This window comes from Centruroides vittatus, unplaced genomic scaffold, assembly GCF_030686945.1.
Source record: "Centruroides vittatus isolate TY-2023 unplaced genomic scaffold, ASM3068694v2 contig_943, whole genome shotgun sequence".
Lineage (NCBI taxonomy): Eukaryota > Metazoa > Arthropoda > Arachnida > Scorpiones > Buthidae > Centruroides > Centruroides vittatus.
The window spans coordinates 485,686-503,676 of NW_027122626.1; the positions used below are offsets into that span (position 1 = coordinate 485,686).

At 36.2% G+C, this 17,991-nt stretch overlaps 1 protein-coding gene across 10 annotated transcripts in view; it reads right to left on the bottom strand.

Annotated features, from left to right (window-relative positions):
- Nucleotides 1-17,991, bottom strand: part of LOC136985016 (homeobox protein cut-like 1) — a 223,805-nt gene that overhangs the window by 174,392 nt on the left and 31,422 nt on the right. For 9 of the 10 annotated variants that reach the window (XM_067282196.1, XM_067282194.1, XM_067282181.1 and 6 more), the window contains one exon: nt 3,221-3,331. In XM_067282196.1, coding sequence (XP_067138297.1) covers nt 3,221-3,331 — 111 coding nt within the window. Of the gene's footprint in view, nt 1-3,220; nt 3,332-9,894; nt 10,428-17,991 lie in introns of those variants that run through there. The other variant, XM_067282190.1, reaches the window with a different exon arrangement.

Consider the following 17,991-nt stretch of genomic DNA (forward strand, 5'->3'; position numbering starts at 1 on the left):
CTCTTCTTGTTCTTTCTTTTTTTTTCTATTCTAGTACTTGCTCAGCCGTCTCAACCCAACCTCGTCTCTAGTGGCGTCAATTTTCTTTCCAACAGCCTTACCATCGATGTGCAAGCAAGTAATGACAGATTACCCACACAGTGCTTGCCGTCTCTGGCAATTACCACTAATCTTCTCATCCTGTCCATCTCACACGTTTGGGGATGAGGGGGACGGAGGAGCAGTTTTAATAATGGACGTAATTTCGGATGATTGCACAGTCACTACCCCGACCGTCTTGTCTTCAGCCGTTTTCTCTATAATGAAGCTATACGACGTTTTCAACTTAATTGTTAAAATACCGATCAATAGAACAACGTGGGTTCGACCCGCACAAGACGAACGTAAGATGGCCGACGTCTAGAGTGAGTTAAGATTGCCAATTGATACCGGGATAATATTCTTAACTATCCATTACAATGTACAAGGATTTTTGCACAGATTAAGAAAAGTCCGGTTAAGCGTTCTTTATATTTAAAAACAGATGAATATGCACAGATGCTGGAACTGAATTTAATTAGTTAGCCCGTCCCCCATCCGTCACAAAAAAATTAATGCAAAATTTAATGTAAAGGTACCCAGAAAGGGAAAGGCTATTGAAAATCATTCGTTCCGTTCGTTTGTGCATTGCATCGTTCTGTTCAAACGGTTAATAATTAATTAATTCTAATTTACGTATTAGCATGGATAATGTAATCTAATTTCCTATTATTTCACAAATCGGACGTTTACCTGTTGGAACGAGGCAGAAAATACAACAAACGTCAAAACCGCACGCAAAAACAACGCGGATTAATAACTTACCAGTCCACCAAGTACCAATTTTATTAACAATAAAGTCATTTTTGCCCATTTTTTATGCATGGACGACAAATCATTGTTTTTTTAGATGGTTGAACGGGCCCTAATTCTGCTGTGACACGAAACAATTACTAGAATTCCCATAATTGTTAAAACAAACCTGATAATCCGATACATATGAATGATAAACGCGATGCATGCTTGACTTATAAAGAACTTACCTGTCGTACTTAAGTGAACGAAGCGAGAGAAAGAAAAGTGAATTTGTTGGAATTTTTCTACAATTGATTATTCTAGAAATAAATTTATTTTTAATTATTTTTCCCCCTCTAAATACGGCATTTTCTTTTTTGAATCGAATTCCTTTAAAAATATTTTATTTTCGTTTTATTGTTGATTATCTTTGATTATCTTTCGCATCTGCGTGCGCTTTATAATCGATACACTAACGTTCCTTGTTTTTTGCATCTTTTTTTTTTGTTGAAAATTTGGACGAAATCGTCGTTTATAGTAAATTTTATTATGAGTCACGTGCCTGTGAATATTTTCGAAAATAAATCAAAAAGATTGTAGTAGTTTTTATTTTAAAGACTGTTGGGGATAACGCTTATTCGTTCCACATATTATGCTAATGTAAATATCATAAAACTGGAGGTCCGGAGGGGGTTACGATACTTTAGCTATGGCCCTGACCGTCAGTAGCGGAAACAAATGAAAAGCAGACGTTGTTGACAGAATCGATCTTTTTTTTAAGTAGTTATAGAAGACAATTAAAGACGCACGACCGATGCTTCAGGTAAGTTATTGACAAACCTCATACTGGGCAAAGAGTATATTAAAAGGAAGAGGAAGAGGTGGCGGCGGTCAGGTGAGGCACCACAGGAAGCTGGCTGGTATATCCGGTGTTACAAGCCGTATTTTGGTGAAATGCCTACCTTATCTCGTCAATCCTCCCTCTTTCATCTCCGACTATATTACAGCAACATCATTCTTCCTTCTCCTCCTAAACTGATCCATAAATGTAATGGACAATGACGGACCGGAGAAAGTCCCCTTTTGTACAGAAATATGGCCTCATCAATATAAACAGTGCAGGGGAAAATGTTATTAGGATGTGATAGGATCGCTGAATCTTAGGACCGAACCCACCACCAAGCTATAACCATAAATCCCCTTCCGAATGACTAAAGGGAAACTGCCTATCGACAGATCGTCGATTTCTTTACTTGGTAATGATAAGAAACTGTAAGCCCGATCACCAAGCGTCCCATCTGTGGATGGCATTTTGTCGCTTTTATGAGCTGTCGAAGTGAGAGTCGAAGAAAGGAAGAGAAGGGGAGGAGGGAAGAGGCAAAAAAAGCAAGCGTATTCTAAAGAATCGAGAAAAATGATGAACTGGATAGTGCCACATCCGAGTGCATTGGTAAATATTACAGTACATTGTCTCGGAGAATCTATATTGTGAACGAGTGTTTTAAAAAACCATCATATTTTATCTATTCCTGTTTCGAATCACGTGACCGAGTAAGCTTTCATTGTAACCTATCTTTCGACCCGTCCTGGGCGCCAGCGTTTTTAATTTCCAACAGTGAGAAAAATTAATAAAACTATCCAACAATGACGGAAGTTTCGTCGACAACAATAAAGGAATTTCCTGAACGACTTTTGTTTCAACGCGACTGGGTGTCCTTTTTTTTACCTTCTGACTTAATACCCTCCCCTCGACCAGTTCCGTATTTCCGGTGGCGAGAAAACAATAGACTCGACCCATCAACGATTACTGAGCATTCAGAAAAGTGTGAAAAATCTCTCTCCACCCCCAATCCCCTTTAAAGCGCCTGGTAATGGCGACACGTGATCTAAAAAGAATGGTCAATGTATATAGAGTAGGGGAAGAGGGGAAGAACGAATGCAAAACTTACGAATATTAACCACATCACAGACCACTGATTCCATTATCCTTCGGCAGAAGCGATTCCGTTATGATGGGGCACAGAAATGTGGTAATTGTTACACGTTGGTAATTAACTGTTTTTCTAGTAGAAGGCATTCGCCACCAAACACCAACTGGGGGTATGGATATAAACAAAAGATCAACTCCCCACAAGAGGAAGAGGCAATGAATAAGAGCGCGTCATCATTTTGCCACTCGATGCGTACGTAGCCAAAAACATTCCAGACCATTCCACATCCCCCTCCTATTATTTCCATGTCGTTGGTTCTCTATGATGTCGAAAACCCAGAAAAGAAACTGGAGACCGACTGTCCACTTTTCAAACTGATCGCTGTTTATTACACATGCATATAAGATCCTAAATGAAATGACCACAAGAGCAACGACACGGCAAAGTGGCAAGAAATTATTTCATATCACACTCACCTCTGGCGTGTTCCTCTTGAAGTCGCGGCTTAGGTCGACCAGACGTTTTCGCGAAGTGTCGCTCTCATCTTGTCTGTTGGCTAGTTCTGTGGCAGTGACGTCGAGTTCTTTCTGTCAATAAACGATAAAAAAATTAACGTGGCACAACTCGGAATCATTTTTTTAAATCAAGAAATAAAATATATTAGTGTATGACGCGCGGAAAATAATTCATTTCATTAAAATTCAAACGGTAGGCGATAAATACATGAAGAAATCTGCGCCGTTTTATCGAATTTTTAGAATTATCGAAGTTAAACCCGACTATTTACTAAATCTGATCGATAAGAGACGTGTTATATAGGAGCGACGCGAATAAAATCGTTGATCTTATGTTTACCTATCAAGAAAAAAATTTCTGACTGGTAATCCGCGCTAACAGTCATCGATTAATAGGGTAATCTCATTAACTAAAGTTTCACAGAATTTTTAAATGAATAGGCGAGTGGGCTAATGGTTGGTGCATTCGCTTACGTCAGGGTATAAAACATTTATGTAACTACGCATACGGGTTATTTATTCAGAGACAAACGGATCGTGGAGAGAAATCTGGTAGAAGGGAACGAGTGCCATTTGATCCCGACAAAAAGAAGGGAGGAAAAAAACCTCCAAACAAACTATTGCACAAAGGAAGTGGGTGTCGGGAGATGGCACGCGCGAAGGACAAGACGGGTGGAAGACCAAGAAAAAGAAATGATGGCTCCAATCTATCAGTATTATGGGACAGGCGACGACTCCTCCCCGCGCGCGATCCAGAATTAAAGGGCACGAGTGTAAACTCCTCCTCTTCATCTAAGTTAAAAGTGGCGGTAAAGCAAACGGACGAGTAGTTCGGGTGGTCAGGACAGGATTTAAAAAAAAAAATGGAGAGGGGAGAGAGAGAGAGAGAGAGAGAAGAGAAAGAGAGAGAGGGAACTAGTAATAATTAAGCTTAAAGGCGCTTTCCTCTTTCGGCACAGTCTGTCGCGAGTTGGTGGGAAAAGCCCGTTTTCCCGGCAGATGTCGATGATGGACAAAGTAATGGACGGACCCGGAGCAGAATTAGGAGCTTTTTAAAAGTCTTTCCCGTCCGTTTGCGTTGGCTGACTAACGGAACGCATCGTTTAGTATATCAAGGTAAAGTCAGTTCCGAACGAGTGGAGAAATGCAGGAGAGCGCGTAGCTACCTCTGCTCAGACACGGTCACGTGCCGACACCATTCATTTCTTTAGCGTCCGGGGAGATGGGGAAAGCCGTCTCTTCCCTCCCATCCTCGTCCAGGTAATTACACCGACACCCCGGTTACTATCAATATTAAATGGGCGACGATACGGGGCAGGTTAGATGGGCGGAGAGAATGTCAGCCGACGTCTTTGTCACACAAACAGCCAGGCAGCGGCGGCGTCCGATTCCGGAACCGAAATTTCGATCGACCCAAACTATCGCATCCGACCAGGGAAATTAAATTACAAAGCGCTAAGTGAAATCTATGGCTGTTATTTTAGCCCCAGCGCCACTGACCGCCCGGAATGACAATCGAGTGGATCTCTCAATGCAGATCGTCTACCGGAACTAAATCTCCCATGTTACCAACTCTGTTGTTTAGAAAATGTCCGTTTCTTTCTATTAACCAAGGAAAGAAACAATTTGTTGTGGTCTGTTTCAGCAGACGGAACTCTTTGATCAGACGTTGAACCCGATGCAGGACTAGACTGCGAGAACACAAACCACCCGCGGTGAACTCCCCAGCAACGGTCAGATTCTTCGTATCGTCTAGAAACTAAATATCCGAGAAGGCATCGCACTTAATTAATGACGACTTTTATAAATAATTATCGACGAGATGAAATAATGCCCGGGAACCAACACCCGCGAGTTTGCAGCAACTCTTCTCTACCCCGTGGCAACAAATATCTAGAGGGAAATCCCGCATTTGTATGCCAGTATTTATTTTCTTTTTTTCCTATCGTATATTTGCTAAATTATATCCTGTTTAACTCACGATTTTTAAAAAAATTGTTGTCTGCAAACCGGATTACGATTTTACCCATTCAATTAATGTCCTTTTATGTATTTACCGACGGTTCTCGGAATCTTCTGCAAAATACCAAAACAGTTGAGGACGTCGAAAACGTCCCGTTTTAGGAAGATGCGCTGGAGCATAAAACGAGCGATTTGATGAATCGGACGCTCAAATAATAGCATGGCCGATGTATTCGTCGATAAGGAATTTTGCCATTCGGAACTTTTGGGAAAACCAGTTTGCGGAATAAAGTATAAAAAAATGATAAAAAAGAAATGAGCATGCGGGAATCGTGTTCGATAATTGATTAATCGAATAAAAGTAGAAAATCCGAGCCATTCTAGTGTAAACTTATCCGGTTTCTCCGCTTTTTTCGTCTCTTTTCTCCGGGCGGATCATCACCGGTTTAAACTCGTCCGGCGATACTTAAATGAGCAAAAATGTAACAGCCAGCACAGTTGTCCATTATACGAAAACTAGCGAAAGGACGAAACAAATTTACATCCTCTTTCGCTCTCTCTCTCCATTCTCTCTCTCGGCACTTGTATACTAGTGGCTGAAAAATGGCGCCTGGCAGCTATTTGGTTGCGTTCCGATTCATTTACATACTGATTTGTCTGCACCAGATCTGGGGCCATTGGTTGAAGACGATACGCCATTTATCACTGTCAAACACCGTCTCTACATTGTTATTAATATCTGCATTTTGCATCGGAATCCAAGACCGCTGGGATGGTTTTCCCTTTTGATTCGATGATGCTGCCACTGGCCATTCCCCTGTCGGCCGTTACTAATTAGGGATGTAGTCTTCGTGCCAGCAAACGCCCAGTCGTTCGAAGAGCGAAAGAAAATAAGGGGGCAAAAATAGAGACAGACGGAGAATAGGAGGCCCCGAACATGACATAAAGCGCAGTAATGACAATTTATTCACATCCACATACACTGGCGATAAAATAACTCCCGAATCTTCTTTCGACCTGCCTCTATAACGAAAACACACAATCCATTTTTCTGCCAGTTCCTCTAAGAAACAATACCATCTTATTGACATTCGGTAACGTTAACGCTCGCTTCCTCTTTAAGGATCTGGCGGCTCGACTTCACCAACTTAACCTTATATTTAATAGTGTATATAACTAATTAATTGTAACGTTACTGAATAAATTAAGCGGGACAATTACTAGAACCGATCCATACGGAGCCATCTCATTTTTGTTCGGTACTCTATACCAGAAAATCAATAGGAATTATAGCGTTAATCATCAAGTGAAAGAACAAATAAATATAACTCGTGTTTTCTTCACCGACCAATCAATGGATTTCGTACTTTTTTCTCAATATTTAAATCTCGAGACAAACATAAATTGCAATAAGCATAAAAGTAAATATTAGAATAAAATATAATTTGCGATTTTCGTGACGTATATTCGCTTCGAAATTTACGATATTTTTCAAAGAAATAATTATATTATTACTAAATAATTCTGATATTTCTATTCGATAAACAATCCGAAAATTTATTGTTATTTATTAAAAACTTGTTTCCAGTAATGGAAAGTTTAAAGAATCCTGTAAAGGTAATTCCGGTTACAATTTATAATTAAAGTAAATTATAACTTTTTTAAAACTTAAGTAATACAAAAATTGCCTAAACCCAAGAATTAATTGATATGCAAATACACTTTTTTAATAATTGAATCCACCCTAAATTCCCTATCTCTTACATAGATTAGGGTGTTTATTTTTTAACACGTACACAAAAATAAAAATAACTTAAACAGATAATATTCATTATAAACAGCTGATAAAGGCTGTAAATTACCTTCCCTATTTTTTTTTTTTTTTAACTAAATGTATACATAAATAGCAGTTGTTTTAAGTTCTAACGATAAAAATCTGGTTAAAAGCATCTATTTATGTAATTAAACTCACCCTAAATTATCTCTATCTTTTCAAAAAGGTGTTTTCTTTTAATATTGTAGGTGATAGCATGAATATAGGACCCACTCTGAATTAGGAGAATATGTGGGATATTCATTATAAAATATTAGATATACACCCTAATTATCTGGATATAGAGAGATATGATTTAATATTTAAAATAATAATCTACACACTTTTATAATTAAAATCACATTAAATTGGCTGAAAAACTTGAAGAATAGGGTAAAACGGTTTTTGCTTTTTTAATGAAGAAGGAAAATAACCTGCACTGATTAGTAAATAGTTCTAGATATTTATATAGTTTAAAAGAGGGAATAATTGTTAAAAATTTATTTATTCCAAATATTCACATACAATAGTATATAAATTTAATAGTTATTTTTATAACTTGATAATTAATATAAAACTATTCAAATGTCAGTATATAGAGCTTTATTTATTTATTTATTGTTATAATGACGAAATAATTTAATTGTGTTAAGAATTAATGGTTATACGAATTTACAACTGGCTATTTATTATATTTAATACTCAATACGGAAGGTCGATTTAAACATGTATTTTTACAAGCGAAATAATCCCGATTATATTTATCTTTGAAGTAATTAGAAATTGTTGTTGAAAAGAGAAAACACATAGAACCTTTATCATAAACAAACGATGCGTATTCTAAACTGTGTTCCCTTTCTATGTGTATGCAGAGATAGTACAGGTACTTTTTTTAATGTCGGCGATAGAAACTCGATTATAAGCACACATTACATCATTCAAAACACCATAAAACAGATGTGCAAAGTTTCCACAACCACCGCAGGGGAGAAATGCACTAACACAGGTAAGCATTTGATGAGAGTTCGATAATTATCGCAATAAAAATAACCTTTAAAACGTTATAAATTTAATTAATATCTACGAGTAAAAATTCATAAGAGAAGGAAAAATTTCAATTATAATAATTTAATTTAAACTGGAAAGATCGATTTTAAAGGGTGATTAGCGCTGGAAGAGCCCCGAAAAAGGTAAATAAACCGAACCGATTTAGATTTTAATGAATAAGAATGAACAAATTTCTTAAATAGGTCTAGGTCTAAATATATTAAGTAATGATTTAGGTGGATTCTAAATAGGCTATTGTACGCCTAATATCCTACTTAGAATATTTAGGTTATGAAATATTTATAATGTTGCCGTATTAAACCTTTCAACTTTATTATTAATCTTAAAAACTTTTCTGCTAGGAAAAAATAATAATAACACGATAATGGGACATATACTCGCACGATTATAATAAGTTACTTTTAAACGCTTCTTAGATTTTTAATCTGTTAAAAGTGTTTCTATAACAAAATAAGCTATAAATCCATCTTTTAAAAATATGAAAAATAACTTAATGTCTTCCATTAAAGAAATAATGACTTCTACTTTTATTATATCATAAATTAAAGAGATTTTAATGTCTTAAATAATAAAACAATCAAGATTATAATAATCTCAAAGAACTGTTTATAGATAATTTGCATTCTACAGAATTTTAACATTCACTCGTAATCATTTATAAAATTCTTTATAAATCCTTTGAATAATTCGATTACGAATTTGTTTAAGTTTCTAGAATAACAAAGTATTTAACGTACGAGAAAAGATTATTATTATTAAATTTATAACCTTGTTAGCATATTCGTGATTCGTACATATTCTTTGCATAGTCAATAACGATGGGAAATTTTTCGAATCGTTTTTACAAAGGGCTGTGTACAAAACTGGAATCATATTAAACTTAGAAGAATATATTCAGTTTATACATTTCAGTCAATAAACATAAAATTTTAAAAACAAATATGGAGATTTCGCTCATCCCATTAAGAATACCAAGCTCCATCATTTGATCATACACGTCAAGGAACTTTGTTTATTTTAGCCACTCGAATTTTTATGGATCTCCCATACAATAATTCTCTTCAAGAGGACATCATAAATGATATATAAAGATTTTACCGCAAAGGAAAACTTAACCAATCGAGTGAAATCGAGTCGAAAAATCGGAAATTTTCAACTATCGAGTGAGAAGCGGAGAGAAAGGCCAAGACAATCGACGGTCGATCCATCACGACGATAACCTCCGACCTCCACTGCGTGAAGGAAAAGCTTACAGAACATCTACCGTCCTCCCTCGCACTGTGTAAACTCATCAGATTCAACCGGTTCAATTGACCATTACCGACTTGAAACGCCAAAGAATAATAATAGTAAGAAAAAAAAGAAAAAAGATTTCTGGCTGCGTGCCGCAACCGCCCAAGGTCATCCTACCACATTTATTTCCTGGCCTGCCATATCCGGGGTCGTAGGTCACGGGCCGTCCGTCCATCGATAGCTGTCTCCACCCTAAACCAGTCTTAGTCTCAATCGTGATCGACCCTCCTGTCTTATTTTCCCGCTTATAATAGCAGACGGCTCTACCCCCCCGCTATTTCTCTGGAAGGGACGGAAAAGTGGTGGCTTTCTAGTTGCGCAAACACACGTGACTAGACAGGGGTGAATGTGGAGCGAGTTTCCCCTCTCGCTCGGCTCCGTGCAATCAATGGGTAAGTCAGAACTCGGTCTCTTAATAGAGAACAATTGTTTGTCGTGGAGAGCGAGCTTCCCCTCCTAAGACCTACTCACTGATTCTACTTACGAGTGGGAGACTAACCTCTATTCTTCACTATATCGGATAAAAATGTCAGTTTTTTTTCCCCAATATTCTATCTTCCTCGTTAAGTTGGACAAGTTCCGTTACACTCCCAAAGAAAGATATAGCTCTGCCTTAAATGAAATATTGCGAAGTTTATGGATATCCAGCCAAATTCGTCATCAATCGTTTAACTCCAAATGGAACGATGGCAAAATGAGTTCGAACTGTACTTTAGTTGGAGGGGCGACACCAGTGCAGGTAGCCTATATATATATATATATATGAATCGGTGGCTACCTGCATGACAGAGGAGGGGTAAATTACGGCAGATGACAGACCCATCAATCACGCTTTCTATGTTATGCTTTTCCTCTTCCACGTGCCGTCACAGTGAGTATAGCTAATTGTCACATTCTAATTTGTCTGATGGACACACAACTAAAGTAATCCAATTTCTATCTATAAAAGCCTAACTTTAATTGGTATCCGCTAATGAGTTGTCTTGGAAATGAAAGAATGTGGAAATTTAATGACGACAACGTCTCTCGCCACACACATACAAAAGCGGAGGCAGGAAAAATCTAAAATTAAACACAAACCGCCTTTCTAATATTTAAACGTTGCACGATGCCCATATGATTTTTTCGGAGGCACGAAACGAGTGGCACGGTTACCACGTGCTGCCATCTACTGAGTAAAAAATAAGCGCACGCCTATACGTTTCTCCCATTAACCTACATATAGCGGGTGGCAATTTTCCGAGAATGCACTCGGCGTACGGACGAATCATCTTAATGACGCGACGATGAGAACGATATTCACGCCTTCGCCATCAGAAAACGAACTTTTAAACAAACGAAGTCGATGAGTTCGGCAATTAACTGCTTAGCGACTTGATATAATGGAGAAATTACGAATCTACACGACGACATTACATTACACCTGGGTCGTTTTAATGTCGTTCGGTGATGGGAAGTTGTAGTGGTTCGTGCACCACCCAACACCTGGATATCGTCATTAGAGATGTGATGTCAATTTTTCTGTCAAGTACCGATGTTAATTGGTTGGCGAATGGACTGTGTGGGCTTTCGAGAAAACTAACATCCGCCATTATAATTAAGGAAAAAGGGGTCGATCGGGTATCAATGTCACCGGTTTCGTCTAATGCAGTACCACTTATAACAGATGCTGTCTGCTTTGAAACTTTTGCCGTCACACACACTGGCGTTTTTCATTTCTAAATCTCCGATCGCTCCACGATTTTCCAAACGTGTTTAAAAAAAGCTGCAGGCGAAGTTGTTATGATAAGTTTTCTGATAAGCGCGAACGTGACGTTAGTTAAAATCTTAAAAATTTAATAGAAAGTGGCTATCCCGATATTGATTAAATAAGTTAGAGAAATGAATGTTTGGCTAATAAGCTCATCTAGCGAAGAGGTTCGGGCGAAAACTGCGAAAGTAAAACTGATAGCGCTGGGATGCGGTTTTACTTCTTTTTTTTTCTCGTTCTGTTTTCCTCTCCGCTTCCGACGCTGTATTAAATATGAAACAACGGGCTGCGAAGCACCGGGCTCGGAGTAAGATAATCCCTTTAATAAACAGAAGACGTCTTTCGTCCGTAGCCCATCTCTCTGTTGGGATTCATTCATCATACGTACGTACCACCAGCAATGTATCATCGCAGATTGACTCTAACATCAGCGAGTGGAATCGTCCTTTCTACTATCTTCCGATGCGCTAGATGAGTGACCCCCTCCGTGTATTGCTGTCATGACCATCTGTAGTAAGATGAGATTGTGTATAGCTTCAAAAGGGTAAATCCTACAGAAGTCATTGCGTCAAGGACATCAAGGGACTTGTCTATAAGCGGGCCAAACTGGGGGAACCGTAACTACCGGCGCGTGCCATTAGATAGAAGTGTCCATTTATACACATTACTCCTTGATGTAATCAAAATTCTAGTCCATCTTTAACACGTTTTGTTCTACGGAGGCCCAAGAGATCTTCGTTCTCCGGGATGATACTTAATCTCAATACGCGATACTAAATCGTCGGATTGTGTGGATGCAGTTTTAATATAACGTACAACGGGACCTATGTTCATTTTTAACCTTTTCGAGTTCTTTCACCACCGGTTGCAATCGAATCAAAATTACAGAAAAACTTTACAACTTATTACTAAAGAACGTATATCATTGCAATCTTCTTAACTGGCTTTATACAATATGGCAACGATTACAGGATCCACATAAAACGAACCACTTTACAACCGTACGCCGGTGTGGGAGGTTAATAAAAATGGATATAATTACGAACCGAATTGGAAAAGAAAAGGAATATTGGGGAAATTATCCGGGTTGAAATAGTGAACAGCAGATACTAGGGGACATTGTCGTTAGCCAGGTAGAGAAACCTGTGACAGGCAGTAAAACAGACAATAACAACGGAGCTAGCTGTAACTGACAGTTTGATCACTGCTATCTGGTTTGTGCACGTGACCGATGGATGGGAACTAAAAGTGCACGCACGAAATGACTGTACTTGTAAAGGCCAATAGGAAAACCGATTTGGAATGACGTAACTACGTGATAACCCAAGAGTTAAAACGTTATAGTGACGACCGTAAAGTAAAATATATAAGATGGATGATTCGTTTATTATATATTTAGATACGGCACTATGTTATATTGTTTAGGTATAACGTTATGTTACTTCCTAAAATAGCCAATTCCGCTAGACTTGAGCAGGGCAAAAAACAGCGGGAATATAAGACCACACAAGCAATAAACAATTACATTTATGTCTTTTACAACAAAGTTCTAATAATTGTATATAAGTTTATAATTAGAAAAGAAAATCAAGATACCAGAAAGATTTAATCCGTTATTATTTATGACAGAATGTATTCAATCAGAAAATAAAAAACTCGTTAATAAAAAATTAACAAAAATTTAAATTATAAAGTTTCCTGAAGTATTTTTTTAAATATTGTTTTTAATCACTGGATACAAGGACATTGTAACAACAATAAATCCTATTCCTCATACCGCACAGACGTTCACATAAAATATAACAATAAAATGCATAAAAATATGATTTATGAATCATTGACAAGCAATTTATCATGTATAAATAACTATATATTGTTTTAATAGCAGAGGAATCCGCCATTCAATTTCCAAACGAAAAGTCGAGGTTAGAACGATGGTTACGTAAAATGCAGTAAAAGTAAAAAAAAAAAATCATTTTAATATTCAAAACATTCGCCAAATAGAATTTATTATCGTCTATTTTCGAAAGGAGTAAACACGAGTTTCGCAGAAGCATCTGCAAAATTCAGCACCCGGGCGGTTCTTTCTTCTTCCCTAGCAGATACAGTTCGGTCACGTGACAGGAAGTGACACGCACCGAATTCGCGTTTAATTTTCGTCCCACGCGCGACGGATCAAGTCGCTCCAGATAAGTTTCTTCCGCTTTCTTCTCAGTTTTTAACTCTCGTCGCTGGCGAATTAGTTTTTAAATTGTGGCCATTATGCGGCGTTTACAATAACGCGTATCCTTATTAAGGCATTAACTTATCGAACCGACGAGCGCACGCGTTTATGTGTGTGTGTATCGAAAGAAAACTCAGACAATCGACGATAGGGGTAATCATTTTTGAATAAAATTCGTAATTACAAACTTTAAATGTCGAAATATTATCCATTAGTAAGTTTATGAAAGGAGTAGGATATTGTATTTTCATAATAGGAGCTCGTCAAAAATACCTTTAATGATAAATGTAACTGGGAAACAATCGTGATGGTCGTTCAAGGACGTAAACACAACAAAAACGAGAATCGCAATTCTCTTCACGATTTAACAAGAAGGGGAAAATCCCGATTTCGATTGAAGACAAACTGCTACTCAAATATGTATAAAGAGGAAAAAGCAAACCGATTTAGCGATACAAAACAATAAAGAAACGAAAGAAAAATATTGGAACGACAAAACAAACAAAAAGCTCACCGACACGTTGGATAATTCTTTACACCGCAAACGGGACGAAAAGAAGATTTAACATTCGACAGAGATACGACGAAACATCTGGAAGCAATGACAAAGCTGGCTGGAAAAAAAGAAAAACTAAAGAAAGGAAAATAAAGAGAAGCAACGAAATGGGAGGCGCTGGTCTGAGACTGTAGCCATTCAAAAGACAAAAAGCGGGCGAAGAAAATCCACTTTCGGTGATCAAGTTGGCAACGCCGTCCACGTCAGCCATAACTGCTTCATCGCCTTACAGCCGTTTCCTTTACTCACTAGTCGATACAAATTCGCTTATAGAAAATCAAACTGTGTGGAGAAACGTGCTTTTACTTCGCTCTGTGGCGTAAAGGGTTCGCCTCTCTTCTCTCCTCTCTCTGTCTCTTTCTTCCCCTCTGTAGACCGGGGGAGTAACCATGGTAACAGATGCACTTTCCAAATTAACCATCAATAAATCAATTGCCATTCACGGGACAAACGTGGGGTCGGTGGTGGTTTAATTGTATCCCAGGAATCCCTGGGGTGGATCTAAAATGACACCAGGGAACATCGCTTTCTTTACCTGAGACTTAACGCTAAGATTTAATACGAGACACACTAAAATCTCTCGCCATCATAATTTATCTCATTTTATAAGAGAATAAAGAAAAGAAAAAAATCCAAATCAGTAGTTACGCGCCACTTCGTAGTTTACAAGTTTCGGAGGATTTCTACGTTATATGCGAAAACGGAAAAACAATTTATAAACAGATTATTGCTAATAAAACATTCAATATTTTCTTTTAAAATGCCAGTTAAGCTCGGTAACGATGCGAACGGCCGATGTGCAGCATTTTTTCCATGGAATTTCGCAGTTCTTAAACAAGAGGCTTTAATTACAAATGCGCGTTTCGTAACAAGTGGAAAACTTCTTTTCTCCCCTCGATTCCATTCTTCAAATCTCACTAACTACTTACAACACTATGTTCTCTTTGGTGATTTATTTCACGTTTCGTCCACAGATGTTCGCTCGGTGCCTTAGTACGTGACTGCGAGAGTATAAAAGGCTTACCTTCGTCGCACGCGCTGAATTGTATACCCCCCGTTTCGCTTTGATAATTGAAGACAGACGCCGTAATAAAAAGTGATGTGGTTGCTTTGTAATGGGACGGCAGGTAAACGATAGCGCTCCAAATGACATCCTTCCATAATGAACTATGGGATTTGGGCGGGAATTTTGTTCGACACCAAAGCCGAGGAATTTCGTATGACACGAGCCTGAAAAATTTATATTGTGCGGAAATCCGAAATTGCTTTAAACTGCGAGAAGAATAAAATTTGACATAGCTAATTCTACGCATACGCTTAATTAAAAAATAAAAAACCACGAGAATTCAATTTAACAGCATTCATCTAAATAAACATAAATGGTCCTAAACATTTCATAACTGTTTTGTGAGTATGAACCAAAAAGTAAGTGTTAAATATATAATTTAGCTGTTTTATTTTTTCATGTTTTTCTAATTTCAAATCCTAATTCAAACAAATTTTAATGCATTATAGTTATTACGGATAAATTTCCAGTTCTATGCATTTGTTACATGAATATGCAAGAGCCGTAGAAGACAAATTTACAAATAGGAAAATTTTTATATGCAGGCCATACAATAAGACCAAAATTGCCGTTTGACACAGATTCAAAGCTCCGTAATCCAAAAATTTATGAAAATTTATAACTTTATAATGAAATTCAGCGCAGCAACGTTTATATGACACCATTCTCGTCTTTTTCTATCTTCTGAACCTGAAATTTTTTGCACATTTTGATTTAAAAGCTTATTTGTACATATTTGGATACATTTTTTAACGTACAGTACTGTACATATAAATTTGTCTAATCTGATTTTTGTATTGTGAAATAATGCCGATTATTCTCTACATTTATAAACTTAGCTGTTTGTTTTAATTATACGAATAAACCACACACCTATATATATATATCCAATTCTCGCGTTCGAATACGCACAACTAGATCCACTTTAAAATTAAACATTAATCATCATTTATCTCGAATTTACCCTATGTATGATATACACGTTACACATACGTATGTAACCTTGCTTTTTATGTAAGTTATATTTATATACACATACACACAGATCATACGACAAATCCGAAAGAAATAATGATTAATGTTTGAGTTAGAAATAAAATGATAGATGTTTGATTTGTGTGTATATGTATATACTTATTTAGCTTTGTTTTTTGATACATATGAATATGAGAACTTAAGATTCTCGTAAATAGATGTTCGATATTCTCAGTACTAAAAAAATATTTAACTGGCAAACAGCAAATACTTATAACATTACTTCATTCTATACTGAATGTAATAATACTCGTACGAAGTTTGTTCTCTTTCTTGCTTTCTCTCTCTCACTCTCTATAATATATATATAGAACTATACGTATATACACTGTATAAACGTATAGCTTATAACAACATACAATAGTAATAATAATATTTTATGTATAGGGTATATAAAAACGTAAAATAAACCTATATAATATATTCACACTCACCTAGGTTTTATTTTACATGTTATAAGTTATATATATAAAGTGTATACAGATTAAACTTTAATACAAACAGATATAATCGAGCGCACAAATGCAAAGTACAGTCAACATAAACTCAAGTGCAAAGTTAGATAGGATATAAACTTATTTATATATAAAGAATAAAGTCGAAAAATGCCAAGAAGAACAATCTATAAGTTCAATAGATTATTTCAAATAATCCGGCACGTTAAGATCCTACAGCATGTCTATCAACGAAACAAATCCGAGTTAAACCTCTTATCCATTCGAAGAGGATTCAAAATGGCAAACTACACAGTCTAATTTCACTCAAGAATAAAATTTGGGTTCGAATTTAATTTCGTTTTTATTCGAAATTCAATTATTTACGACATCAGCCAAAAAATAAACATCGAAATATAAAATTTCCTTTCGAATAAACTGCCTAAGCTTAGCGCTACTATACTATTATTATTTTACCGTTGCGCTCCTCCCCTTTCTTTTATAGTATACTCGGATATATAAATAAATAATAAAAGGATAAATATTTGGGGTATTGAGTTGTTTGATGGAAAAACGTTATTCCAGACGATTTTAAACATTCTTTTTTTTCTTTTCTAATTTTCAATTATTAAATCGAATGCGTATTCTACACAACAGATGGTAGTTTATCAAATACGAGAAAGATATTGAACAACAACTCGCTTGAATTTGAAATATTATTATATTAATAAAATATTAGACAATAGTAATAAAATATTGACTAGAATAGCCCTGGCTGTTTTATACTGGCAATTCTTGAGATTTAATTTTGTGCGTAACTGTCAAATAGCATTTTGACAGGTCAATGTTTTTAATACGGAGGACAGATTGACCCATATCATTTTGGATACATTAAAAGCTCGAACGATAGAATGACATCCGAATAATTTTAAGCATTTATTTTTCTAAAGAATTCTTTTATTTATAAGTTTTAAAAAAATCTACTCTAACACGATGATATAAATCGATTTAAAACTATAAAATTTTAACTCCACCAAAGAAAAAACAAAACGCTTTTAAAACTTTTAAAGCATTCTACATCATTTTAAAGGTAATTAATTTAATCTCATTACAGATTTTTATATTTAAAATTAGAATTATAATGTACTTAGTGTTTTTCCTGGATGATGTGTTTATATCCAATTTATTCTTCCTATATTATATATTGTTAAAATTTAAATTACAATCGGCCTTTCTGATTGATATTATTGTAAACTAATACATCAAAAAATTGTATTTGAGTGAATAATTATATATTTTATTTAAAAAAGAAACGCATCGATCTTGTTGTAGCTGTATTAATTTTCATTGCTTCTCTCTGGATAAAAACTTGAAGGAAATGAAAAATATAGCAAGAAATCCATAAATCAATTTACCGAGATTGATTTCTGAACTATTACCATGTTTCAATTTTATTTGTTCATTTATTACATTCTTTCATTTTATTGCTAATCGAAGTAAAATCGAACTTTATCGATGTTTTTCTTATCGA